This window comes from Equus przewalskii, chromosome 1 (genome assembly GCF_037783145.1).
Source record: "Equus przewalskii isolate Varuska chromosome 1, EquPr2, whole genome shotgun sequence".
NCBI lineage: Eukaryota > Metazoa > Chordata > Mammalia > Perissodactyla > Equidae > Equus > Equus przewalskii.
In genome coordinates, this window is record NC_091831.1 from 77,827,057 (window position 1) to 77,855,019 (window position 27,963).

A 27,963-nucleotide genomic window follows, 5' to 3' on the forward strand; every position below is an offset into this window, starting at 1 on the left:
AAGAGTTTTGAAGGGAATCAGGATGAAGTGAAATATTATGGGAAAGTGGCAACACTGGAAACTTATCAGTGAAAAAGCAATCAGGGCTTTCATAAGTGACCATTCATCAGTAGGCGAGGCAGGGCTCGGAATGGCAGCACAGAGGCCAGGGGAGCAGAGTCTGTGAACTCAGTACTCACATGTGATGCCAATCTTATAGAGCTCTCTGAACTTTTGATTGTAGCCTTCTCCAGGAACATAATCCCCCAGGCCAATGGTGCTCAGGGAAATAAAACAGAAATAAAAGGATTCGAGGAAGTTCCAGTCGTCCTCCAGAACGGAGAACACAGCTGCCGGAATGAAGAAGAAGCAGGACACAGTGACAAACCCGAGGAGAACGGCGTGAACGATGGCAACCATCTGCTTGGAGAAGCCCCAGCGGACGTGGAAGTAGAGGACAGGCCTGCGGGTGACGTGGATGGTGACACGCTGGACCACTGCTGTCAGGAACAGGAGGGTGAAAGGAATGCCGATGACCGAGTAGATGATGCAGAAGGCCTTGCCCCCGTCTGACAAGGGCACTGTGTGGCCATAACCTGCAAGGAGAAGGGAACTGAGGTGAAGAGGAGAGGAGTCCAGAACACATTTTTAAACAACGTACTGCCTGCTGTCCACGCCTATTCCCCTCAGACCTGGGAGAAGACCCAGGCTTTAGGTCTGAGACTTAAAGGGCCTGTCATAATTGTTCCTGCAATCAAATTCGACAGTGGATGACATACAATTGGGAAGTCCACCACTCTGGATAAAACCTTACCAGCTCTTTCCAACACATCCGAATCTGGTTTTGAATTCACTGTCAGATGGAAACAGAAGTTGTGTGCGTTAAGGAGCTAACGCCCCACCACCTTAGACCATCAGGGAAAACTCGTCACAGGACACCTTCTCCCCCAGGCTGGTCTAGTCTCCTCCTCTATTGCTCTCAAGGATCCTCATTAGGATCCAAGCGCTAGTCTACACTTGTGTCCAAAACAGACTACTGCTGGGATGAATGATAATGATGTGGGGCTAGAACCAGGCTGACAAGCGAGGGAGCAGACTCAATGAAGATGCAGACCTCAAAAAAGAGGAAGAAAAATGAAGATTAAAGCACACCAAGTCACAAGATTGAGTAATTCTTTTAAAATACTTTGCTCAATTATCTGGTTAAATGGCCCATTCAGAAACCATAACTTTTTTTCCCTTGTCATTTCCATAGGTTCTAAGGTGCCATAAATTCGACAAAACAAACATTAAAAAAATACACTAGGGCCAGAGGTCAAAACATAGGGTTGTTTTACTTTCCACCAGGTTTGACTCATTCCCAAATTAAGCCAGTCAACAGACTTGTCATCCAAATGCCAGCAGGGGAGAACCAGCTGGGCGTGAGGCTCAGAGGACTGTTCTTAAAATCTCATGAGCACTTCATCCTGAAAGGACATGTCTGAACAAGCCAGTTCAGGAAAAAGCCAACTAAATACATTTCTTTGCAAAATCAGGTTCTGAAAAAACCTAACACATGTGATTATAATTGAGTAGTTTCGAAATCTGATTTCTAAAGTACATCCTGCTTAAAAATAAACAAGTCCTGGGGCGGCCCATGGCTGAATGGTTAAAGTTCAGCGTGCTCGGCTTTGGCAGCCCAGGTTCATGGGTTCAGATCCTGAGTGCAGGCCTACTCCACTTGACAGCCATGCTGTGGCAGTGTCCCACATACAAAGTAAGGAAGATGGGCACAGCTCTTAGCTCAGGGCTAATCTTCCTCAAGCAAAAAGAGAGGAAGATTAGCAATGGATGTTAGCTCAGGGTGAATCTTCCTCACAAAAAAATAAACTAAAATAAACAACTCTGAAAAGCCTTTAGTTAGAGCCCCAAATTCTCTGCTTTATGCCAATTTCCGGGGTAGGGCCCAGGTATACACGGTCATTGAAAAGCTTCCCCAGTTATTTCCATGCACAGCCTCGAGACAACAGGCAGGGTGGTTAATCCGCCATCCCAGAGGCACACAGCTTCTGAATAAGCCGCAGAGAGTCCCCGGCGTCCGCTGAAATTGTATGCAACATACACATCTACACACATGTGCATTTTTCTGTGGAGATATTCCAGAGCGCAGACTCTCAAAGGGTTAGAAACTGTCGTTCTGAGCATCAGTTCCTGAACCCATTTGGTCCTCGCACACCCAGCTGCTTTTGGAATGCCACGGCTATTTCTGGGCACCATTAGAGAGGGAAACGGACAAGTGAGAGTGTCCAGAGAATAGCAGGCAGGATGGGGAAAGCATGCGGAAGAGTGTTTATGTAACAAAAGGAAGCAGGAGAAATGCGAACATTTACTTTGAGGAAAATATGATAGAGGAATGAGACTTTGTGAGTAAAACAGCCCACATCACAGAAGCCGGGGGACGATCAGACCCTCGATTTCAGCTAGGCATTAAGGAAAGACGTTCTACTGGTCAGAGATGTCTGGAAATAGAATCTGAATGGAATTTAATTCAACCGTAACAAAGCCAACTGGACGGCGAGTCACAAATTTGGTTGTGAGCCTGTAACTCAAATACCCGGAGACGACAGTGCTCAAGCAGAGATTGCAAGGGATGGGCTCAACTTTGGCAGGAGTTTTGCAGAGGAAACCTAAGATCAGCTGAATCAGCTGCACTTCGTAAAAGCGTTTAAGTCCATGATTTTATTTTTCTTTGTGTAGCATTTTTCTATCTTATCTTCACTAAAAGCGTAACACACCTATTTCACACCCACCTCTTCTGTACCATCTGTTCCAATACATGACTGCTCTCGGTTCCAGCAGGGAAAAAAGTAAACAAACTTCCAGTTTTAAAATATTTTAGGATAGAAATTTTACTCTCCGATGACAATAGCTCTTTTTATTAGAATGCTAACTAAATCTCCTTTTAGTAAAATGTTATCTCCAAGCAACAGAGATTAACCATTCTGAACTCTAGGATCTCTCTCTGCACTAATGCATTTTTATGCCAGGAATAGGTTCCCACTAAGAGGTCAAAAATTGCCAACACGTAGATCGTTACTGAAAGTCAGTTTCCTCTCTTGTTTGCATAAATAATTTTTGTTAATGGAAAGTAAATGAAAATTACCTCTCATTTGTATTCTCTACACTTTCAGTGCAGGCCAATTGGAAAAACCAGCCCCTGTACTGAGTACACGGCAATTCTTTTGCAATAGACAGCTTAATGCTTCACATGGAAATCTTCAGGACTACTGAATTTTAATGAAGTGGGGAATAATTTACTCAAGTTCAGTCAATTGAACCCCCAGATAAACCATAAAGCAAAGCTCATATTTTAAAATCTTATAGTCATACTAAAATCCATTACAAACCATGAAGAATTGAGCAAATTATTAATAAACTTTACATATTTGGTGTACTTTCAATTTTTCTAAGGCTATTCACATACTTTTGGGGCCCTAAAGATTGAGCATAACAACGTCTACTGAAAAAACGGACTTCAAGAATTTAGGCTCCTGAGATGAAACTCCCACGTACAAATGTTCTTGTTTTCTAGCCTCCTCCTCCACAACCGCAGAGTCTTCTGTTCTGACTCTGCAGCTGGGGGCGTGTAGGAGTATCTGTATAATACGGGGGTCGTACTGATGATAGAACCTTAAGAAATCTGGCTTCCCACCTGGCTACTCTAACCACAACAGCCCTGACCCCAAGCTAGCTACCATTCAATGTGGGGCTATGCCACACTGGATATGGACCTGCTGGTTTCCTGGTATTTAAGTCTTCCTGATTCAGGTCGGAGACAGAGAACCTTTGTGGGCCAGGGAGAGAAGACTCAAGCGCGGTCTAAACTAGACCAAGCAGAAACATGGGCAAAGATTGAAAGTGGGCTACACTCAATACGTGATGGAGGAGGCAGAGATACTAAGAACTAACAGAGGTAAGAAGACACGGGAGGTGCAAGTGGTCTATGCTTTCCTTGGCATCAATTTTTACTGTCTCATTCACTTAAAACTTTTCTGAACACTTCTTATTGCTTCAACTCAATCATGGATGGTTTCTTGTTGACATCCAAAGAGAGAGAGGTAATGGCATTCCTAGTTAGGACATTGCCCTGTTTCTCTACCTTACAGTGACCATCTCTGAGAGACACACCATATTAACACAATGCATTTAAAAACTAGAGGATCCTAGCAAATGGCTTGAATGTCATAGATGGGAACACCCTGCACTTTTTGCAATGGGCGTTTCAACTGAAAATGGCAGCAGAGTGAAAGAACAATTAGAAATGATAACTTAGGCAAGAGGCACCTGCCATGCATCCATCAGTCTGAGGAGACTGAGGTTCTGGAAAGGAGGTAGGTGAGCTCAAAACACCCAATCAAAACAGCCACCACTTGCTTCCTGCCAAGTATGTGTGTGTCTGAATGTACGTAGAATCATGAATCTTAATAATGAGATTCAAATCCTAGAGTTATTATTTCTACTTCACAAATGAGAAGACTGAGTTTCTGAGAGTTTAGACCACTTGCTCAAAGTCAAACAAATGAGTAGAGCCCAGAATCACTCCACTGTGCCACCCAGGTATGTTATGTGATGCAAGGGCCAGTGTTGCCTCAAAAGTCAACTCAAGCTTAACATTATTTCCCAGGAGCTCACAGGGACAAGGTGGTAGTGTTGGCCATCACTGAAAGAACAGAAACCATGTCCTCCCTGTGGCTCCATGGAGCTGAACGTAAGACAACGAGATTCTGGAATGAGAGGACAGGAGAAAGGGAAAACAGTGTTCCGGGGTGACAAAGGACTGTGCAACTCTCAAACAGACATGGCAGGTAAACGCAGAGGCTGGAGTAACTCTAAGGTACCAGGAGGTAGGTCAGCCCCAAATCTACCAAGGGCCAGAGAATGTGGGCACAAGCCATGTCAGCTCCATATTCTTGAATTTCAGTTTAGAAGCCACATGGATGAACCACTATGATAAATGGTAGGGTCATCGATGAAAAAGAGACAGAGTGTCCTTCAATTATGATAGAAAAATATGAAATCGTAACAAATTAGTGGTGACCTTGGAAAGTAGAGTTTCTGTGACAAGAACTAACATCAGTGATATAAGCATAGAATAACGTCCAATAAAATTCTTATCTTCCTGTTTAACTGTTAAACTTAAATGTTGATAACTCCATAGGAAATCTCTATCTGTAAACAAATATATAAAATTGCAGAGGCACCAATCAAATAAGACAAGAAGTCTAGGGACCCCGAGGATGAATTACATTCCAAAGAGGCTAATATAAATATCAGGTAAAAGTTTAAACCAAAACTGTACATTGTAAGAATTATCAATTACTCAATATATAAGTATACTTTCATTGTAAGCTTTCAAAGAATATCGATGAAGCAAAAGTTCCCTTGACTGTCCGTCTCCTCTTCATTTCCAGATCTCTCTCGAGGTTATTGTTATGAGTTTGTAGCTGATAGTTCCCGAAATTTTTCTAAGCATTTAGATACATACTGTATGGATATACTTCCAGAAAAACACACAGTATTATTTTGTTTTTATCATACACAGTATACCACATGCATTGCTATCCTCCAGTTGTTACGTGTTCTTGGAACAATATATTCTGGAGAGGGCTACACGTTGAATCATGAAGATCGACCTGTTCCTTAAATGCAGTATTCTACACTATGCAAGCACCTCAGCTTATTTAACCATTCGCCCAGCTGATGGACACTCACGGCGTTTCCAACTCTTCACTATTAGTAACAACAGGTGAAAGACAGCCTGGTTAGGTCTTCAAGCCACTGGTAAGAGTTTAACACAATGGGTCACAACCTCTACAACTCCCTTCTAGTCTTATGGGCTATGCAAATTTCCAGCTCAAAAGAGAGTATATTAGCAGAAACCTAAGAATAACTCCTCTATTGCTCTAACAATCCACTAGCTCCAGCAGAGGCCACTCTCAGGGGTTCACACACTCAGTTCCTGGGTGGTGACTGCACAAACAGCACTCGTTTTCTGGCAGAAGTGTGTGGCACTGTGACTTCCAGGTGAGAAGGCCCCTTTGCTTTGATGGTTCTCCTTTCCTCCTGGGTCTTTCCCTCGGCCTCCTGACGTTGGTATGTGTACAGTTTTTGTTTATTTAATGGAGAGCTTGCTGGCAATACTAGCATTTCTCTCTTAGCTTTCTGGAGTCAGCATATCATCTTTTATGTACAAACAACTCCTTCTGTTCTGATGATTCTGATGCAACATGTTGTCTTTCATTTTGTTCTACCTGCTTGTTGATTGGCCCAAATGATCAAATCAAAAAATTTAATTTTCTACTTTTAATTTTTAAGCAAACAATTTTACCAATTTGGGAATTCCTATTATGAATGGTTTCCTCTCTAAGCATTAACGATTTTCAGGGTTTACTTCCTGTGACTCTAAAACATGTACTTTATCATTTTACCCTTCAAATTAGTCATACTAATAACACCTAACTCTGACCCCTACCGTTCCATTTCTACATGTCTTCTTTTCCCTAGCACTGTTTACCATGTAGTTTTTTTTTTTTTTTTAAAAGATTGGCACCTGGGCTAACAACTTGTTGCCAATCTTCCTTTTTTTTTCTGCTTTATTTCCCCAAACCCCCCCCCACCCCCACTCCGTACACAGTTGTATATCTTAGTTGCAGGTCCTTCTAGTTGTGGGATGTGGGAGGCCGCCTCAACGTGGCCTGATGAGCGGTGCCATGTCCGCGCCCAGGATCCAAACCCCGGGCCGCCACAGCGGAGCGCGCGAACCTAACCACTCGGCCACGGAGCCGGCCCCACCATGTAGTTTTTAAGTTTCTTGAATCATCTTTTTTAGCCCTAGAGTTCAAATTATAATGATCTTTTCTTTTTTATTATTTCATCTTTTCAGAACTGTTTCTCAGTCTTTACGACATGTATTCCCTGTAATGTCTCCTCATACTAGCCTCTGCATATTCTCACAAGCCAAAACCACCTTACCAAGCCCTGCTTCATAGAACTGAAATTCTGAAAGGAGTAAGGATGTTGAATTAACTTTCTCAAACTGCCCGTCCTCCTCGCCACCATTCCCTCTGAGCTGGCGATGACCTGGCAGACAGCCTAGCTTCTGATCCACTTTGTCCTCTTGCGTGAGCCTAACTTTGTCAAAGTGCCAACAGGGCCACTCACATGGCTGACTTATAATTTAGCATCATGTACAGGAAGATGCTGTATATGCTACAGCAGTATAGCATGGCCAAGAGGTCAAGGGAATTTTTTGCTACTCATCATAGTTATAACTGTTCCCTATGAAAAAAATCAGGTCATAATCTCTTCACCTTCCCAAATGCCAGCTTGTTCAAGTGTACCATCTACTGAGCACTGTCATGTAACACCCTTGTCAGGTTACAGGAGGCAGAAAAAGGTAGCACACGACCTACTACCTCAAATGAGATTATAACCAAATTACTTCATATTTTTAGTACAGCTTTCCCAGAACTCCAAGTAGGCACATTTATTGGGGTTTTTTACAAGAAGAAATAGGCGAGGCAGAGTAAACAGGCTTAGGACTGGCATTGGGGCACAGGGCTGTCCCTAGGTGTCTGGCACCTGGCCCTAGGGTCACTAGGGCAGCACGGTGGCAGCTGGGAGAGTGAGCGCGATAAAGGGGGTGGTTGGGGTGTGGCCCCCATATTGGGTGATTTGTACAGGAGAGACGTGCTCACAGGTGCGCCTTTTCTTATCTAGCAACTGGCTAACCCTGGGAGGACCAGTGCCTTCAGGATCAGCAAGGCCTTCTCAGAATTCACTTTAGTGGAGCCATTTTAAAACGGGGTCGGGCTGCCTTTCCAGAGAAACTGCTTTGCCATTTTGAAGCTTGCACTAGGCCAAACTGATGACTGCCTTACAAGCAATTGTTTGAGAAGTCAGCAGGAAAACGGACATCCTGATCACAAAGAGCAAGGATTGTGGACTTTCTGAGGACGGAATCAATGGTCAATCCAGTCAAGCCCAGACTAGCTTCTGCTTCCAACTCTGATTAAGATTTTTGTCATACTACCTTCCTTCTTTGCCTTTCAAAGCCCCGACTTTTGCTCCCTAGCGGGACACTATGGCTTTCTAACTGAAACGGTGCTCCCTGAATTGCAATTCTTCTATCACAAATAAATGCTTTGCCTCTTAACCTGGGTTCTGCTTTTGTAGGCTGACAGTCCCAAGACATCAAAGTATAGGGGAAAAAAGACACAATACAGAAGGAGAGCAAATCCATAGCCTCGCTCTGAAAGGCAAGCCTAAGAGCTGGTTCTAGACACCCACCCAGGAAGAACCAGTGTACTGGATATAGGAAGTGGGAGACGCGCTTGAGAGCATTTAGAAAAAGTCAGGGGATATGGTCAATGAGTAATTAAAAGAACACTTCGAACTCCGAGAATCTTTAAAATATCCCATATTGTTAAGTTAACTCTTGTTTGCCCTGCAGACCTGGGAAGACTGTTCCAAAGAGAAATGAATGTAAGGTGTGTTATGACCCGGGCCCTGGGCGGTGTGCTTTATAAGCATCAGCTCCTTTAATCTCCATGTCAGCTCTTTGAGATAAGCACACAGATCTCTATTTCACAGAAAAAAGAGACTATGTGATTAAATAGTTCACCGAAGCTCTAACAGCAAGTGCATGAGGGAGGCGAGATTTGAACCATGTGTTTACCCATCTTTTAAATCTGGCCATAGAGTGAGGAGGAACAAGGGAAAATAGAAGAGGTGTGATGGTCAACTATGTGGGAAACAACAGCTGGAGAAAGCCCTGGGTGTTTCCAAAGAAAGGAAGACTGAGAGAGAGGGCAGGCTGGGCTCTCCCAGGCTGGGAGTCCCAGAAACTCAGCCAGGCCCGATGCTCTGCTGGCCCTAGGTGAGGGCTAGGCTAACTGGGCGGTGTACTGACTTGTCCTGACCCTTCGCTGGACCTGAGACTTCCACTTGGCCAATCTGTTGCTGACTCACTGTTGCCTTTGCCTTGGGGTTACTCCCAGGATTACTCATACCTTTGTTCATCTTTAACCTAACCTAGATGAAATGTCCAGGTCATCCCTGGTCTACCTGGTCCCATCCCATGAAAATAGGAATAAGAGGGTTTATACAGCCTCGTGGTGAACACGGTCCACGTAGAGCTCTTGTATGTATTAGCAGCCTGTGGCAGAGGCACTGCCATCCACAGGCTCTGTCGTTCTCACACCAGCTGCTGCTGTCATGCCCTCGGCAGGCAGCACTCCCTTCCACCCCTTGTCTAGGGGTCAGCCCACCTGCAGGTGCCCATGCTCCCACATGTGTGTCTGTCACACACAGATCCACCCCTTTCCAGCCCTGGGACAATCTAAGAGACAATTAGAACCCTGACCTGAAGCCTGATTATTGTGGAAGATGGCACTGCTGTGGAATCACACGTTACATTCTAGCCTATCTTTTATTATTTATTTTCCCCTTTCACTCATCCTTGACCTTTTCTTAGAAACTGTGACAACAGCACAACACAGTGAAGAAAGGCTGAAGAAAGCCACAGAACAACAGTCTGGTTTTTCCCAAAGCCCCAATATTTTAAACTAGGCTTCCTGATCTGTTAACCAGAGCACCGCTTCCTCCACCTGCCACCTTCCCTTAGGTTTGCCTTCAGGTTTGACACAATTATCCTGCAGCCATCACTTCCCTGAGGCTTAAAACTGATTCTAGTGTAAAGGCTTCCCAGGGATGTGCTTTCAGAGCAGGGTTTTCAAGTTCAGGCTGTAGGCATTTTCCCCCGGGCATGGATGCTGTGCAGACTACTACGCATTCCAGCGTCTTTTCCCCTGGGGACCGTTGGGCACCTGCCCTGTGAAAGACAGGCTCTAAAGGTAATGGAAAAAATGCTGGACGACAAGGAGAAAACACACCATTTACTTGATGCTGAATTTCCACCCCCTACCCTTGAAGATAATCAGTACAGATCTTGCTTGGCTCAAAGCTTAACTCCAGACTAGAAGTCAAAGTGGTCCTCAACTCTCATATTGTGTAAAAGGATGGGGGAGCCCTGGGCACCTGCTGAATCAAACCACATCTCCACTCTTCCCTTTACAAGGACTCAAAATAGTGATGTCCCAAGGCTTCTGGTGACTCTGGGAGGAAAACATAAGTGTCCCCTTCACCTGGGTGGGAAAATCTCTGCACCTTTTGGAGCAGAGGTTCCTGGAATAAACATTTTTTTCTCTTTTCCGTTAGATTTTAAAGACTTTGAGGTTCTTGAACCTTGAGAACACAGGGAGGAAGGTGCAAACCAAAAAGGTCCTGTGCAATGTCACCCCTGTAAACTAAAGGTGGTGCTGAGGGGCACAGGCTGGGGAATCTGATTTTCTAAATTTGAATCCTGGCTCTGCACAGTACTAGCTGTATGGCCCTGAGAAACTTTAGGTCCTAATTTCCTCATTTGTCAAATATGAATAATACTTCCTCCCTCATGGAGATGTTATGAGGATTTCACAAAATAATCCACGTAGAGCAATTAGCACAGATGCTGGTACATACGAAATACAGAGAAGGTGAGCTCTTCTACTGACGCCGAAAGATAAAACTAATTGAATTATCTAGTCAATATGTACATTCTTTCAGATTGGCCACACTCATCGTAGGCATACTAGCTAGAAGTTGCCTGTATTCTTGCCTCTGTTCTCTGCACACATTTTAATTTTCCCCATGTCCTTCAAGACATCTTCCACATTGGTGGTTAACAACAGAACTTACAGAACAATCTGATATATAGGAACTTTGTGGCTGCTCTGTACTTTGGGAGGACACTAATGACCACCCAATCCCAGAACAGAAAAATCCAAAGTCTCTTTCTCAAGTTCTCACTCCCTTCATTGTAAAGTGACCCAATATGGCGGCCATTCACCACAGTCCCATTCCTATAGGTAGATACCAGGGGATCCCGATGATTAAAGGTAGGTAAGAACTGTACGTCCCCTCCTATAAATTCTCTACTATGTGGTATATCACAACGAAGAGGGACAAAATAGTCACACAACCCACTGTAAGCTCAGCGAAGTTCAAGCTCTCTCTCCTTTGGGCACTGGAACAAGTAGTTACTTGAAAGGTTTGGTGGAGGCAGATGTAACACGATTCTAGAAGCCAGATTTCAACTACCTTCTGGTCAAATCAGACAACAGAATCCTCAGGATCCTTCATTAGGTGGCAGAACACGGAACAGGTCAGAGTCGTAGACTTAGAATACCATAGTGAAGGATATCCATTTGTTGGGTTCACAAAGATTTTGTACTCCTTCATGCAAGAGCAGATGAACAACATCTCTAGTCAATCTACATAACTTGGAAGCCATCCATCTTACCAATGAAAAACACTTCTATTACTCCTTACGCTAATTAACGGACTCTCTAATCTAGACATTCAGGCACTTGCCGAGACATCCTTGGGAGAGTGGATTCCTACTTAGGGTCTTTCCAATGCTACCTCACTTTCCCTGGAATATATATTCCTGATTAGGGAACTTCAAATGTGAACTCCCTGCCCCTAGAGCACAGATTAATTGATAGGAACGCTACACTATCTAAGTGGAAAAATACGCCTTTTTTCTTCTCCTAAGTGTCTGACAATGCTGATAGACTTTTCCTTCTAGGAAATCTTGCTTCTCCTGGCTCTCAGTTATGGCCAGATTGGTGCAGGATCCCCTTCAGAAACAACCGTGAGCGGGGTCTTCCACAAGTAGAGGCCCATCTTTCTGCCTTGGTCCCAGAGTCTAAGGTGAGGAGCAGAGCCACTTGTACTCACAAGGGACATGGAGCTGTTGTGGTAAGCCAGAGATTTTAGGGCCCTGTCACCACAGCATCACCTTGCGAAAATGTACTAATACAATATGCCAGAAAAAATAAAAAGAAGGTGGGGGAGGTGTGTGGGATGGATGAGACAAGAATGCCAAGATTCAGGGTGTTGACAGCTGGCTTGTGGGTACATGAAGTACTCATTATACAATTCTCTCTCATTTTATATACATTTGAAAATACCATATAACAACAAATAAAAAAGTTAAGGCTTTAAAATGTGCATGTAAAAACACAGTTTTTCATTAGACAACCTCTAGGAGAAAGGTCTAGATTTTCTTTACTCCTTAAAATCCTTTTGTACAGACAGAATTAAGAGTATACTTACTACATAAACAGAAGATAAATTATAACACAGAGGGGTGGCACTTACAAACACCAAGGGACAACCAAATGTGACCGATCACTTTAAAGCCTTCCAAATCTGTAACAAGTCTATCGTCTCCTCGGACAGATGAGTTAAAACCTCAGTTTGTCCTTGGAGGACCCCAAATCCCAGGTCATAGGCAACTCAGAAGTACAGGGGCTGACTGGAGAGAGAGAGTAATTCTGGAGTTTCCTTGATAATTTCCAGGGATTTAGAGCAAATCAGCTATCTGTCCTGTACGTGGGACAGAATTCTCAGAGGAGCCCAGGTCACCTGCCAGGCTGGAGTGGTGCAGTCCAGGGAGCACCTGCTGGTCTGCCAAGCTGTCACTGATGTGCAGTGTTCCAGAAAATGCTCTTCCTCTAAGCCTGTAGGAACCACAGTCAGCTACAACCAGCTCCCCACACACATGCTGGGCCTGACTTCCACCATCCTATGGAACTACCATGGTGCAACAGGGATTATTCGAGAGCAGGGTGCCAGTAGAATGGAGTATTTGTAGCCCAAACCCCAAAGGCAAGGCAGTTGTCCTGTTCAGCACTGTGGCACCTGTGCTTATAGGCCTGAGTAGGAGCAGGAGGGCTGCACAGAAGAGGACCAGGGTGGCGAGGGTGGGGACCATAAAGGGTAGAAACTTTCCAATCCAAGATGGCGGCTTGGGTCCGCTCTTCCCAAGGGACCTCACAACAATGCTCGCCTTGCTCCCCCGCAGAGCGGTTGTGGTGTCTGCTGTAGGGTTATTTGAGCCCCAAGTTTCAACCAACGTCTGCTGAGCCTCCACTGTGTACCAAGGCGATGAGGCTGACAACACTGTTTCCACCCACATCGGAAGCAGCTGTGCTCCATCACGCTAGAGCAAGCTCGCTCAAGAGAAGCGATGGGCAGAAGCTAAACAATCAGGGACCCAGGGAAACACCAGGAGGATTTCATCTGTAACCAAGTCATATTAAAAAGATTTAAATTAAAGGAACAGAGGCACAGATGACAACCGTTTATAAAACTGACACATTAATAAGGGGATTCAGGTACCACATTCCAAAAGATTAAATATTTGCTTCAACAAAGCCACTCTGAATAAAATCTTCTAACTCACAGAGATGCCGGATTTTAAGAGGGCAAAACGGGAGCAATGCACCCATCAGAGGCCCCCTCACTGCTCCGAGTTTGGTGGGACGATCTATGGGCCCAAAACGTACTTCCCTGCACCTGGTCCGACACGAGCTTCCACGCAAACCACTGTTGAAAGAGGTCTGTCGTCCCAAGGTCACCAAAGGCTTCCAGCTTGTGAGATCCCCTATCAATTCTATCCTCACGCTTCTCAACTTCTAAGCACCACCAGACCAAACCGACTCGTCGTCCTTCGTGAAACACTTTCTTCTGTTAGCTTCAGACACACCTCACTCTCGTTTGCTGTCTCCCAGCTCATGAATCCTTTTTAGTTGCCTTCGCTGGTTCTTCCTCCTTGGTGAGCCCATCATATTGGAGCCCTCCAGGACTCAGCACTCGATTCTACTCCATCTGCACTCACCCACTTTCCTCTCTCTTTCACCTCATGGCCCACGAAAAGGGAAACATGGTGCCAACCCCAAAACTGCAGCCACTCTGAGAGTAGAGGAGGACTGGAATCCAGCCTGCTTGTTAGCAGCATCGCGTCTTTTAGGCAGCTCCGTCCTGGGTGCCGGCATCTAGCCCCATGGCTGTAAACACCATCTTAACACCTGCAGTTCTTCAACTCTGGCTGCACACCAGACTCACCTGGGGAGTTCTTAAATACCTTAGAGAGTCCATTTCAATTGGTCCCGGACGGAGTGCAGGTGTTGGTATCTCTTCTTTTGCAAAGCTCCCCCAGAGACTCCAATGTCCAGCTCAGGTTGAAAACCACTGATCTATATACTAATGACTCCCAAATTTACTCGCCCTCCCCTCTTTTCCAAGCTCCAAATTCATACCTAACATCCTATTCAAAATCCCATCTTGTTGTGACACAGGCATCTCAAAATTAGCATGTCCACAAAACCTTTCTTGATTATCTCATGCTCAGGACCACCTCTGCCCCCACCATCACCTCTCACCCTGAAAACCTCAGCTCAAATTTGCCCCTCCCTTGGTCTTTATCATGTCAGGTAACAGTATTAGCATCTGTTTAGTTCTTTAGGCCAAATATCAAGTAGATTTAAAAAAAATTCTTATTTCCCTTGTCCCCAACATCTAATCTATCAAGAAATCCTATTGGTTCTACTTCCAAAATATATTCTAAATCAAGGCACTTCTCATCATTTTCACTGCTGTTGATCCAAGCCACATGATTTTTCTCCTGGATTACTTTACCAGCCTCCCACTTTGTCCCCACGATCCCACTCCTCCACCCTCTAATGTACGCCAAGTCTCTGAGACACTTGCATTAGTTTCCTGTGGCTGCTGTAATAAATTACCACCAACTTCGTGGCTTAAAACAACAGAAATGTATTGTCTCACAGTTCTGGGGGCCAGAAGTCTGAAATCAGCATGTCACCAGGCCGCACACCCTCCAAAGGCTCTAGGCAAGAATCTTCCTTGCCTCCTCCAGCTTCTGGTGGCTCCCGGCTTCAGGGAAGGTGGCTTCCTTGGCTTGTGGCTGCATAATTCCAATCTCTGGTCCATCTCCACATGGCCTCCCCGACTGTCAGTGGATTTACAGCCCATCCAGATAATCCAGATGATCTCATCGGGAGATCCTTAACTTAATTACATCTGCAAGGACTCTTTTTCCAAGTAAGGTCACATTTACAGGTTCCAGCAGTTAGGATATGAACATAAATTTGGGGGGCCACCACTCAACCATTATAATACCATAGGGTTATCCTTTAATAATGAAAATTATAACATATCACTCCTTAGATGAAAATCATCCAATGACTTTTCATTACAAGTCTACTGTAATCTTAAATTCCTTGCTTGGTTTATGGGACTCTACAGCATCTGGCCCCTGACTACTTCTTTGACCAAAGTTCTTGCTCCTATCCCCCTCACATACTACCCTCTGGAGACACTGGCCTTCTGTCTACCTTTCAAAAAGTCCAAGTTCCTTCCTCGGTGCCTTTGCACTCGCTCTCTCCCTGCTTCGAAGTCTTCTCCACTCAGTCTTCAGAAGACTGATACCTTCTCTTCATTCAAGTCTCAGACCAATGTCACTGCCTCAAGAGAAGGCTTCCAGGTCACCCTCTCTCAAGTAGCCCCATCCTCCCAATCACTCTGAAGCCCACTACCCCACCTCAGTTCCCTGTGGCACCAAACGCCATCTTATTTAGTTACATGCTGACTGCCTCCCCAACTCAAATGGAGACAGGAACTTGTTTTTCGTCTTTACTGCTGTATGGCTAAGTGCCCAGAAAAGCTGCTTGGCCAGCAGGGTGCACTTAATAAATATTTGTGGACTATAGGAATTAGTAGGGTATCTGTTTAGGAAACACCATGAAACCCCTGAGATGGGTAGCAGTTTTACTGTAAAGAAATGTGAACTGCAACTGCTCTTCCCGGACTGTGGCAGCGCGGGTGACTTTGTCTTACGATACTTTCCCTCCACAGACTAAATACTCGATGCTGAGCATGCCCGGGGGGTTGAGGCGGACTTAAATGACGCCCTGTCTGGAGATGATGCTAGCTGTGGTATATATGGATTCAGGCACATCACAGCCACGCAGTGGGGAGGGAGGGGTGCAACAGTTTTGGCTACGCCCCCCAAACTGATCTGAGACCCAGTGGACAGCCCACACCCGTGCAAGAGGCCAGGTCTCCATCCCTCCTCTTCTGACTTATGTCAACAGGGAACAGCAGGTATCACAGTCTGAGGCCACAATAAGGAACAGAAGCACAGCAAGGGGGGAAGTGCAGCGCCACGGGAACTCACTCTAAGGCAAGTGCTGCAGTAACGGCAGGAGCTCATCAGGGAAAACGTACACTGGGGGAGGAAATGGGAAATTATGAACTCAGATGTCGACAGGAATTCCAGTCAGCATACAGTGAGAGGGCCACTCTCTCACCACGGAACTCCCACCCAGCCATTCTATTTCAGCTAGTACCTACATGCCCCACCACTGCCCCCCACATACAAAGTCCCTAATGTATACAGACTCCAAGCCTCACTTCTGTCATCAAACCCAGACCTCTATTCCCAGCCACCTAGGGACGCACCAGCGCTATTTCTAACCCAACGCACCTGCACCTACGACTGAACTAGTAAGCTCGCCCCTCCAACCAGCTCCGCAGCTGATTCTCCAGCTTAGAGAATAGCTCCCTGGTCCATCCACCAGCTGCCTTAGAGTAACCCCTGACTCCTTCTGCCTTACCACTAACATTCAAGTTGACACCAAGAGCCACTGACTTTGGAAGAATTTCCCCCACTTATTCCTTTTTCTCTTGTCACCACTGTAGTCTTATAGTTGAGGATTTTATTGTCCCTCCCCTGTAAAGAGCCCCTATTGGCTTTTCTCCTACTCTGCCCATCCCCCACGCCACCACTGCTCACTGTAAAGGTTAAAATCCAGACCCCTCACGTGAGCTCCTGAGGTGCCCATATGTCCAGCCTCACTGCTTGCTCATGGCTGGATCAAAGAGAACCAGCCATCCCAGAACAGCCCCCACTCTTCACACCTGCATGATTTTGCACATGCTGCTCCCTTTCATCTTCTGACCTGTCCCCAAGCCCCTGGGGCGTTAGTCTCTGCTCACGCTCCTACAGCACTTGACACATGTTGCTGTGACAGCTCTCACGGCACACAGGACTCCTTCTTGCCCCTCTCTACAGAGGCTGGCACAGCTACACATTTTCTTTCCTTGTCACCCGGGAAGCCAGGAGTGACCACATGAGACAGCTCTGGCTAATGAGATATCGACGGAAATCTGCTGCGGGGAAGCTGGTTCGGGAAAACCTGTTTCTTCCTGCCTTTATCACTAACAGCAAGTCTGGAGCTGAGTGGCCATCTTGTGATGCTGATGGACTGGCATGAGGACGAAAGCAGCACAGGATGAAGGAGGGGCAGGCAGGAAGCCCCAGCAGGGGCCTGCCATGTTGTGCATCTAGATCAACGCCAGCAACTGCTCACCACCAGACATTACAATGTGAGAAAAATGACACAATCACCCCCCATCAATTTAAGCTACCTTATATAAGTGGGGATTTTTGTTTAGTACAGCTGAAAGCAACCTTAATCGGTACAGTCACTGGTATTATTATGATCAGTTTCCATGTTTCTCTAAGACATGCTTGATTCCTGGGACCCTATCTTACGCATCTCTCTACCTCTGGAACCCTGGCACAGGGCTTTGTGCGGCAAAGCCTATAAAACCTGGGAGAGCATTGCCCACGAGGACAGCAGTCCTAAGAGGCTGTTTCAGGCAGACACGAGACACACCTGACCTTTATTCTCAACACTTTCCCAGAAAACCACTCTTTTGGAGGAACTTACAGGGAAGAGTATCTACTTAGGAGATAAAAATTACATACGTAAAATGTAACCAAATTTCCATCACGGGGCAATTGGTTCCCATGATAAGAGAATAACTTTTTCTTTTTGGTGAAGAAGGTTGACCCTGAGCTAACATGTGCCGCCAATCTTCCTCTTTTTGCTTGAGGAAGAGTGGCCCTGAGCTAACATCCATGCCAATCCTCGTCTATTTTGTATGTGGGATGCTGCCACAGCATGGCTTGATGAATGGTGTGTAGGTCCATGCCTGGGATCGGAACCCACGATCCCTGGGCTGCCAGAAGGGAGTGTGTGAACTTAACCACTATGCCATTGGGCTAGCCCCAAGAAAATAACTTTTGACGCCAATCCATTTTACCTTTAACATCTAACTATAATTAATTACTTCCAAGTCTTTTTGTCTTTCAATGGAGATGAAATCAGAAATATAGTAAGTCTGCTGAATTTAAGCTCAGCACTTGGTCAAAAGCAAGGCTGGGCTTCCTGGCAGCCCTTGGGAGTCCAGCAGCAAGAACTCCAATGACTCCTTTATTACCACCTGCCCACCCGGTAATAAATCAGAGTTAAGCCCACACCAACACCAACCCTACACAATTGCTATTTCTTAGAAGTGTTTCCACGCCTTTCAAAACTACTCATGGTGCAAAAATATCATATTTTATCAGAGGAGTTTATTTCCTATTTATTCAAATGTTACCAGAAATGTTTAACTCTTCAAACCAGTATCACATGGTTTTCTCTTAATGTTGCTTCCCACACCCCTGGGGGATTCCAGTCTTCCTGTACGGAGAAGAGACTTCTCATCTCAGATCTCTCTTTGGACACAAAACTTACAGTGCCCTTTGCAAATCTTCATGAAAAACAAGAATATCGAAGCAACAGCAGTCACACCAGACAGTGCTCAATTTCTAAGTGGTCTTGTTTCCACGCATCCCAAAAGCCCAGGTGAGGAGCTGCATGAAGCAGGAGTGAGGCAGGGGGAAGAGCCCCACGGAGGGTCTCTACCAGGTGAGTTCCGACCTGGCTTATGTGTAAGAAGGAACCAGCATTCGGTACCGCTTTTCAGGAAGGAGTTTTCGGGACAACAGTCAGGAGCGCAAAACTGAAACCAAGCAAGCATGCAAAAAACCCACAATGCCACGTTCATGAGATGACTGCCTGCCTCGAAGCTGTTTTTTAAAAACTGGACAGCTTAAAAAGCATTGATCCTCTTCCCTAGGACACTAATGAGAAGAAAATCAAGAATTCGACAGAAACACACAGAGAACGTTCAATGCTTTGTCAGACGTTAGATTCCTCTAACTTTAAATATACTTGGCAGATAAATGAGAAGGAAACTTTCTGGTAAAAACGAAGGTCTCTCCTACGGGAGAGATGGATTCAACTAGGCAACATAAAAGCTGGAAAATCAACCTCTCTCATATCCAGCCCAAAAAGCAGAAATAGACTTTGGTTATGATGTTCAATGTCTCTGACACATCTATTAGGTACCAAACACTTTGAGATGCTGCAGGTTCTTCAAAGAAGCATAGGACCAGATCCATGCTCCTCTTGTCTTAGGAAAAATGTAGTTGTGGAAACAAAAAGAGGACATTAAAAAAAATGCAAAACAGTGTATTATTAGGGGCCAAATGAGTGGTTAAAAAATGCTCTATATGAGAAAGAAAGAGGTGGGCAAGCACTATGTGAAGTCAACGTTAGCCCTCCCTTTGATCTTGGTCCTGAGTTAAGGGCACAGGAATGGAAAACTCAAGAGCTGTCTATACATGTATTCTTTTGGTGCATCAGGACTGGGGCCCAATGGTAAAGCCAACAGCAGTGGGTAAATATTCACACGGGTGCAAAATTGTGGGGAGAAGTCTCCCGAAGACTTAGGTTAGAGGAAATTAATCATCATTGGGCATGTTGTATTTTCCCAACAGTGAGCGGGAGCATTTGTTCTGTGGGCAGTTACCCTGAGGTAGCAGGAAAGATGTATCTGCCACTTCCGTGGACACGCACACTACCCCACAGAGCCAAACGTGGGAAGAACAAGCTGCTTGGGAGAATCACGTGAATTCATCCTGCTCTAAAAATATTACTTCTGGCATAACACACTTTGCTGAGCGTGGCTCAACTGAGTCATCGAGCCCACGGAAGCAGGGCTGGTATGTTCATCATGCCCCGCTCCTCACCAGGTGGGTCCCCGCAGCCCTGCACCTGTGCCACAGGGCGGGGGGCTCAGCCAGCAGGGTGGCCAGGAGACCCTCTGCCAGAGGAGGCTCAGGGGCGGGCGGTCTCCTCGGCCCCACTGCTCCACAGCCTCCAGAATCTGTCTGCTCTTCACAAAGCCGCTGCGCAGCCGCGTTTATTCTGCAGTCCCATCTGTCTCAGGAAAGGAAACATTCTCACTTCTGCTAAACCATAATTTCCTGAGCTGATCATTTCTTTCTCTTTTTTTTTCTTTTTTGGAGATTGATCATCAAAAAAACACAGAGAGAGAGTGTCGCTTTTTCTTCTTGCCCTAACCCTTTCCTAACCCACGTCTTTGTGTGACATCAGGCCAGAGCTGCTGTGAGCTCCCCATTTAGGGCAGCACACTATAGAGGCAGAGGAAGAAGAGGTCCATGGGGTCTCCCCACTTTTAAGCATCTCAGATCAGACACTTACTTGGCTTTGTTTTACCATATAAGACTTAAGCGAACAGGGGTGAATATCCAAACCAGTATTTTACTATTTAAATCAATGCTCCCTTTGGGTAAACAACACAAGGAGAGGAAACCCAACATGGGAGAGGGCCCTGGTTCTGCCAGGCGGGGGAGGGGGATAACCTTTCCTGTTTTTCCTTTTTCCCCAGCCAGGAACACTCCATGAAGCATTAGTTTCTAGAATTTGCATGACAAATAATACAAAATATGATACTTAGTATTCAAGCTACATATTTCTCTCCTCCTCCCTGGCCACTGAGAATCTCAGCTCTTAAAGACCTTACATATTGAGTCTAATCAGCCCCCAAAATAGAACCATTTAAAATGTAAAATGAGTTTCTTGCTCCTCAAACGACTGAATTGGATTTACTTTGAATCCAGAGGTTCCCCCAAAGGACATTACATTCTAGCCATTCCACTGTACCAAAAAAGCAGAATTCCTATTGTGTAGGTTTTATTCAGATGAAAATCTCATCAGTGGGCAGACCCTGGGAAACGCCATCGTCAGAAAGGTCGCTGGGAAAGCTTGTGGGACCCTTCTATAATTCTGTGTTTAAGAAAAGATAAACATCCACTGCCAAAGGGAAATTTTAATTTGAAAAAGCTGAGAGACTAGCTTGAAATAGAAAGGATACTGAAAATTGAGAGATGGGCAGAAAAATTGGTGAGGTATATCAGTGAGTTTTTAAAAGTCCTTTTGTTTCCAATTCTCCTTACATTCTCATCTCACTGACAAAATGGAAGCCAACAGAACAGAGCTCCCATAAGAACCCACTAGCGCATCTCCCCACCCAGGAAAATGACCCCCAGCCTTTCTCTTCTGTTTCGAGGCCACTTCTCCCCCTGAACACGAGGTCCCAGCCCCATGCACGTAAGGACACAGCCCAGCAGCTGTGCCTTCTTTGCATAAACACTGTTACTCTCCCATCTTAAACAAAATAATTCTTTTTCCCGGCCCTCGACTTCCCTACCAGCTACTGCCCATTTTTCTGCTCCTCTGTGTAGCAAAACTCCTAGAAACCATTATATACCTCTTACCTCCAATTCCTCTCCTCTCTCTCTCTTTTTTAATAGACTTTACTTTTTAGAGCACTTTTAGGTTCACAGAAAATGGAGCAGAAGGTACAGAGAATTCCCATAAACCCCCTGACTCCACACAACCACAGCTTCCCCATGATCAACAACCCTCACTAAAGTAGTACCTTTGTTACAATTGATGACCCAACATTGACACATCATCACCCAGAGACCTTAGGGTTCACGCTTGGTGTTGTGCATTCCATAGGTTTGGACAAATGTACAATGACATGTATTCATCATTCTGTCATATAGAATCGTTTTCCTGCCCTAAAAGTCCTCTGTCCTCTGCGTATTCATCGCCCTCTCCTCTGCCCAGCTCCTGGCAACCACTGATCTTTTTACAGTCTCCATAGTTTTGCCTTTTCCAGAACGTCCAATAGTTGGAACCACACAGTACGTAGCCTTTTCAGATGGACTTCTCAAACACGCATTTAAGGTTCCTCCATGTCTTTTCATGACGTGATAGCTCATTTGTTTTTAGTGCTGAATAATGTTCCCTTGTCTGGATGTCTACAGTTTATTTATCCATTTTCCTACTGAAGGACCCTCTCATGTTCTTTTGACACAAACTCAGATTGGGCGTCTACCCTCACCAACCCACTGACCTTGCCAGTCTAAATCCTTGCCAGTTGCTGAATCCAATGGCCAGTCTCAGCCTTCGCCTTTCTGATCTTTCAGCGACATGTGACACAGCCACTCACACCTCCTTGCACCACCTCTAGCACTGATCACTTGACCTCCAGGCCACGGCAATCACATGGTTTTCCTATGACATCGCTGATCACTCTCAGTCTCCTCATTCGATTCCTCCTCTTTCTACCTCTAACGTTGGAGAGCCCAGATTCACACATCCAACCACCTACTCAGTATCTCCACTTGGCTGTCACACAGGCATCTCAACTTAACATGTCCACAGCTGAGCTCCAGGATCCTCTTCACCACCTCCCAATGCGCTTCTACCAGGATTTATCCCCTCTCAATCGGTGGCACCCCCACCTCCTGGCTTAAGCCAAAAACCCTACAGTCATGCTCCTCTCTTCTTGTTCCCACTCCTTCACCCACATCCCTTCCATCAGCAAATCCTACTGGTTCTACCATTAAAGGATGTCCAGGATTGGACCAATTCTCACCATCTCCTACTCTGCGCCTGTGGTCCAAGTCATTGAGTTCTCTCCGATGATCACACCAATGGTCCACCAACTGGTCTCCCTGATCTGTCCAGCCTCATATACTCTATTCTCCATGGAGCAGCACAGTGACTCTGGGAAAAATGTCAGACCGCGTTTCTCCCCAGCTTCAGATCCTCCAGTGGTGCTCTACCTTAGTCACCCGCAATAAAACCGAAGGTCCTTATTATGGCCCATAGGGTCCTACATGATATGACCCCACACCTCTCCAACTTCATCTGTTACTACACCCTGCTGTTTATTCAGCTCCAGTCACACCAGCCTCCTAGCTCCATGACAGGCATGCTCCTGACTCAGGGCCTTTGCACATACTGTCCCTGCTGCCTGGAATTGTCTTTCCTCAATTATCCATATGGTTGGCTTACTCAGCAACTTCAGGTCTTTATTCAAAAGTTGCCTACTTGGAGAAGCCTAACCAAGCCACCTTATATAAAACATAAATGCTCCTCTCAACGCAAACCTTATATCAATCCATCTCTGCTTTATTTTTCCTTAGCACTTATTTTATGTAAAATGTTTTATAATTTCATATTTGACTTATACTGACTGTCATTCTTCCTTTCTAGAATTTATACTCCATGACAGGAATTTTGGTCTACATTGTTCCCTGATATTCCTCAGCATCTAAAAATGTTCCTAGCACACAGTAGGTGCCCAAAAGGCATTTTATGCAAGTATGAATGAAGGAAGGAGCGAATGAATGAATTTCACTTGGCAGAAGCAAATCCACTGCTTAATCTTTAACAAAAACCTGTTACTGGTTTGGTGGCTCATTAATATGTTATTAATATGTGTAGAAGCTTCCAAATTTCAAATAAAAAATATACGGCTGTGACATTCTATTGGCTTAAACTTTCCATTTTTAATTAACCATTCAAAAGTATGAAAAGCAAAACAACGTGATGGTCTTGGAGCCAGACTCCAGATTCCTACAGGGCAAGGATTGTATTTGCTCTGTTTATTCCTATATTTCCAGCCTAAGAGAGGCTGGCTCACAGTGGGAACTCAAAAGATATTTGTGGCCTGAATGAACACTTATTATGGCTTTTATTTTACAGTTAAATGTCATTATTTATTGAGCTATGCCAGGGAGAATATACCCTCAGGAGTACTGGCACCCAAGCAGGTATATACCTAAAACACTTATAATGGAAAAGACGATTATTTTTCCATTCACAAATTGATAACGGCTATTAATAGAATATTAAAGTGGTTCCTGAAAAAGAAAATAGTATGAGTATTTACCGACTTCAGCTATTGCAGGAATTCCATTTTTTTAAAAGACTTTTTCTTTTTAGAGCAGTTTTAGGTTCACAGCAAAGTTGAGAGAAGGGACAGAGATTTCCAATATACCTCCAGCCCCCACACATGCATAGCCTCCCCCGTCACCAGCAGTCCCCACCAGAGTGGTACACTGGTTACAATCAATGAACCTACACTGACACATCATTACTGATGGCCCAGAGTCCACAGTTTCCATTAGGGTTCACTCTTGGTGTTGTAGGTTTGGGCAAATGCATGATGACACTCATCCATCATTATAGCATCATACAGAGTATTTTCACTGCCCTAAAATCCTCTGTGTTCCACCTATTTATCCCTCCCCCACCTCAAGAGAATTCCATTTTAAAGTGGCCTAACCAAAGGATAGGCTGGACCAGAGAACCACTTACATTTAAACGTTCTTCTTTTGGAGCCGGGCCAAGGGCAGACGCCTTAAGCACCAATGAGGGTTATAATATGTCAATTTAACTGAGGAAAGAAACAATTCTTTCTGTTTAAAGCGCTCCATGTGGACAAAATGACCACTTCACACTCAGATGCTGCAGGGGGACACACTTGCAAACTGAAAAACTTAATCAGGCATCCGTGCACTCCCGAGAGATGATCCTGATTTTCTCGGCTTTTCATTAAGTGATTCGAAGGAAGCCGAAGTGCAGGATTATTAGCAACAGCAGAGGTCGCCTAGTGACCCCAATCACCAAAGAAGAGCCTGAGGTACTTAACGAAGTTAAAGTCCCCACACGCAGCACCTCGAGTGGCCATAACAATTCACGAGCCCTGCCTCTGTTTAACACCCTGGCGCGCAAACCTCGCTGACTCTCTCCAGGAGCCTCCCAGGATGGTCGGAGCACTTGAGTTGGAGTCCCCATACTGCCATTTCCTCACTTACACTCTCAGGCCTCAGATTCCACTTCTGTCAAACAGGGATAATGAAGGTCTGCCCTGCCACCCACACCTTAGCAATCAAAACACCGAAAGGCAATATCGAAGTGTCAGTAAGTGTATATACTGCTTATTATCCCCGCCTTGTCTTATTCGTTGTCATTGCTAAACGTCTGTCTTCACAATTTCTTGTACCCAGTGAATACTCAGTAAATGGAAAAGTGGGGCTACTGTTTCATTGTGGACTTATAATTACTCTAACTCCGCCTTCCCTGTGCTGAAAGCTGGAATGGTCGCCCTTGGCACCTACGACCGCGGAGGCTGAGTTTCCTTCTGAAATCGCATGTTTTTTGTATCTCCTCCTTTCAAATCTTCCCTCCCAACTGCAAACAAAAACAACACAAACTGTCCTCTAAAAAACGGAGCATGGAATTTTAGACACCAGAAACTACCAAAGATCATTTCCTTTTCTGACTGTTCTAAACACAAAGTACATGTAATATTTTACAGGGTATTATTCAAGATTTTAAACAAATTCGCACCACGATCCTATTCTTCTATACAGAGGGATAAAACAGGATCCCGAATTCCGTCTGACAAAATTGACAGTTTAAGGAATGTAATGAAGTCAGATATTCTTAGATTCAAGAATATTTCTTGGGGCCGGCCCAGCGGTGCAACGGTTAAGTGCACACGTTCTGCTTCGTGGCCCAGGGTTCACCGGTTCGGATCCCTGGTGCGGACAAGGCACCACTTGGCATGCCATGCTGTGGTAGGCGTCTCACATATAAAGTGGAGGAAGATGGGCACGGATGTGAGCTCAGGGCCAGTCTTCCTCAGCAAAAAGAGGAGGATTGGCAGCAGTTAGCTCAGGGCTAATCTTCCCCCCCAAAAAATAATAAACAATAAAATAAAAATAAAAGGATTTAAAAAAGAATATTTCTTGAATTCATCAGAAAAACAAACATTAGGTTTATTGGGCTATCAACATTTCCTAAGTATACCATGTTAATCTGGCTTATTTTAATGTACTTACCTACATGAAGATGCCCTGGGGAAAAGCCCTATAAACACAGACTCTAATGGAATTTTCTTCTTAAAATGTTTTTATTTTTTTTACATACTTTTACTGTTTTACACTTGTCACAAGGATGCAAATGACAGGTCCATCCAATATAGGGTAGATTTCTAAGGGTCACAAAATGAGCCAGTATTGCTTTAAGCTCCTCTCCACTCCACGTTTCTCAAGGATTTCATTGCTATTTCATACGATTCAATCGTTAGCGATCACTACAAGTTTCGCTGAAATGACACATGCAATCAAACCAAAGTTAACCATAACTAACCCAGCCTTTGTAACGGCCAATGAGGAAGCTCTGATGTAGAGCTACAGGGAGACACTAGACATTGGGAGGATGGGCTCCAGAACATTCCCGAGAATAGAGAGTACGATCTCCAAAGGAAAAGACTGCTTAAAAGACGACAAGCTCCGCCAAACTAAATTCTAAGGGCTGAACCACCAAGAACTCTGTTGAGGAAGAAAAGCTGGAGGACAAAGAAAGCAGGGTTGCAGGCCAGAAAGTTGCACAGTGGGCTCCTTCTGAAAAGAGTTTGCACAAACCCCAGGATAATCAGAGAGTGGCCGAGACCTTCAAAATCAGCGTATGGACAGCAGAAGCACCCAATAAAGTGAAGGACAGAGGAGCCATGGCCAGTGCATGGCCCGCAGCATGTGGTCAGCAAGCGAGAGTAATTACTGGAATCACTGAACCAAATCCGCTTGTGAAGTCCAAGCCACAAACAGGGGACAAGCCACTGCCAGGAGTGCCAGCAGCAGTGTCTACACTGATCTTGCCAGGGACTGCTGGCAGTTAAAAAAAAAAAACGACGAAATCCAGTATTGGTAAGATTATGAAAAAGTGGACCCTTGAGGCCTCTGGCCATTAACTGACCCTCCCATTCTACCTGGTCAAAATTACTAATAAAACCGTCTCCCTGATATAATCAGGTAATTTGGTTGTTCGCATGTCAAAACTTGTTAGCTTCAAATTAGAGTTGATATTTTTAGGAAAAAAAATGTAGAAAACAGGGCAACTACGTCTATGTAAAAGTGAATTCGTGCAGAACACATCAGGAAAGGAATCATTAACTTAGGCAGCGGCCTTCAGGGGAATAAAGAGAACATTGGCTGAACCGAGCAGACAGCACAAATTAACCCATGCTAAGAAGCTCTTCGGCCAAATGTCACACTCCCACTTAGAACACAAAGCAACACTTTCCTACTCCAACAAGCACAGCAGCACATGTGGAGCCAAGTGCGAGGGAGCGCATTTTGTCACGGCGTCTTGGGCAAATGCTGTCTGGTTTGTGCTGCTGGACGTCACGGCTTTCAGGTCTACGGCCAGGATGAGCTACGTCACCTCTCTAGGGACTAGCACAGCGGTTCCCTCTGCCCGAACCAAAGGGGACCAAACTAGAAAGACAGTCTCAGCAGCTGAAGTTTCTGGATGACACAAGTCTCTCTACCTCTGCATTTATTGGGAAATGGAGGATTACCCCCTGGGGAAGAGGCTGAACCGATCAGCACTCAATGAGGCCAAACACCGGGATGAGCCTAACGTGTGAGCACGGTGAGGATGTTTAGGACACACAGCCAGATTCTAGCCCAGCCTCATTTCACAGGAGAGGAAATTCATGGAGGCTGGAGAAACTAGAAAACAAATGAATTGTTTCCCTGTGCCACCTTTTAAAACATGCCAAGTAGAAAGACATGGGGGGAGGCCTTTATTGCACTCTTAGATAGAAGGCAGGGTGGCTTTCAAAACCATCGTGCACACAGGTGAGGAGAAATTCAATTAAGTCCACGGTGAGCTCAGCCACCGCACATTCTCTTCAAGGTATCAAAACACAACTGGACTTAATGTCTTCTGCTTTTGAGCTGATAACTATTGGGCTTAAAATCCTATCACCAAGGAGAAACGTAGTGAGGTGGGCCTAATTAAACTTGGTGCCTTGGAGCCGTCATTCTCATCCTTTTCCCCAACAGCTAAACAGACATTAGACATCCAATGAGTGGCCCACACTTATGGCCACACCATGATGTGGTCAGAACCTCACCATTTGGTGGCAAAGGGAAACAACACTACAATCTTCAGTGACCATCAC

The 27,963-nt window shown here is 45.1% G+C and overlaps 1 protein-coding gene across 1 annotated transcript in view; it reads right to left on the bottom strand.

The window, feature by feature from the left end:
- Positions 1-27,963, bottom strand: part of KCNK1 (potassium two pore domain channel subfamily K member 1) — a 48,939-nt gene that overhangs the window by 7,914 nt on the left and 13,062 nt on the right. Inside the window, exon 2 of the mRNA XM_070614953.1 lies at positions 180-575. Within this exon, the coding sequence (XP_070471054.1) occupies positions 180-575 (396 nt within the window). The remainder of the gene's footprint in view (positions 1-179; positions 576-27,963) is intronic.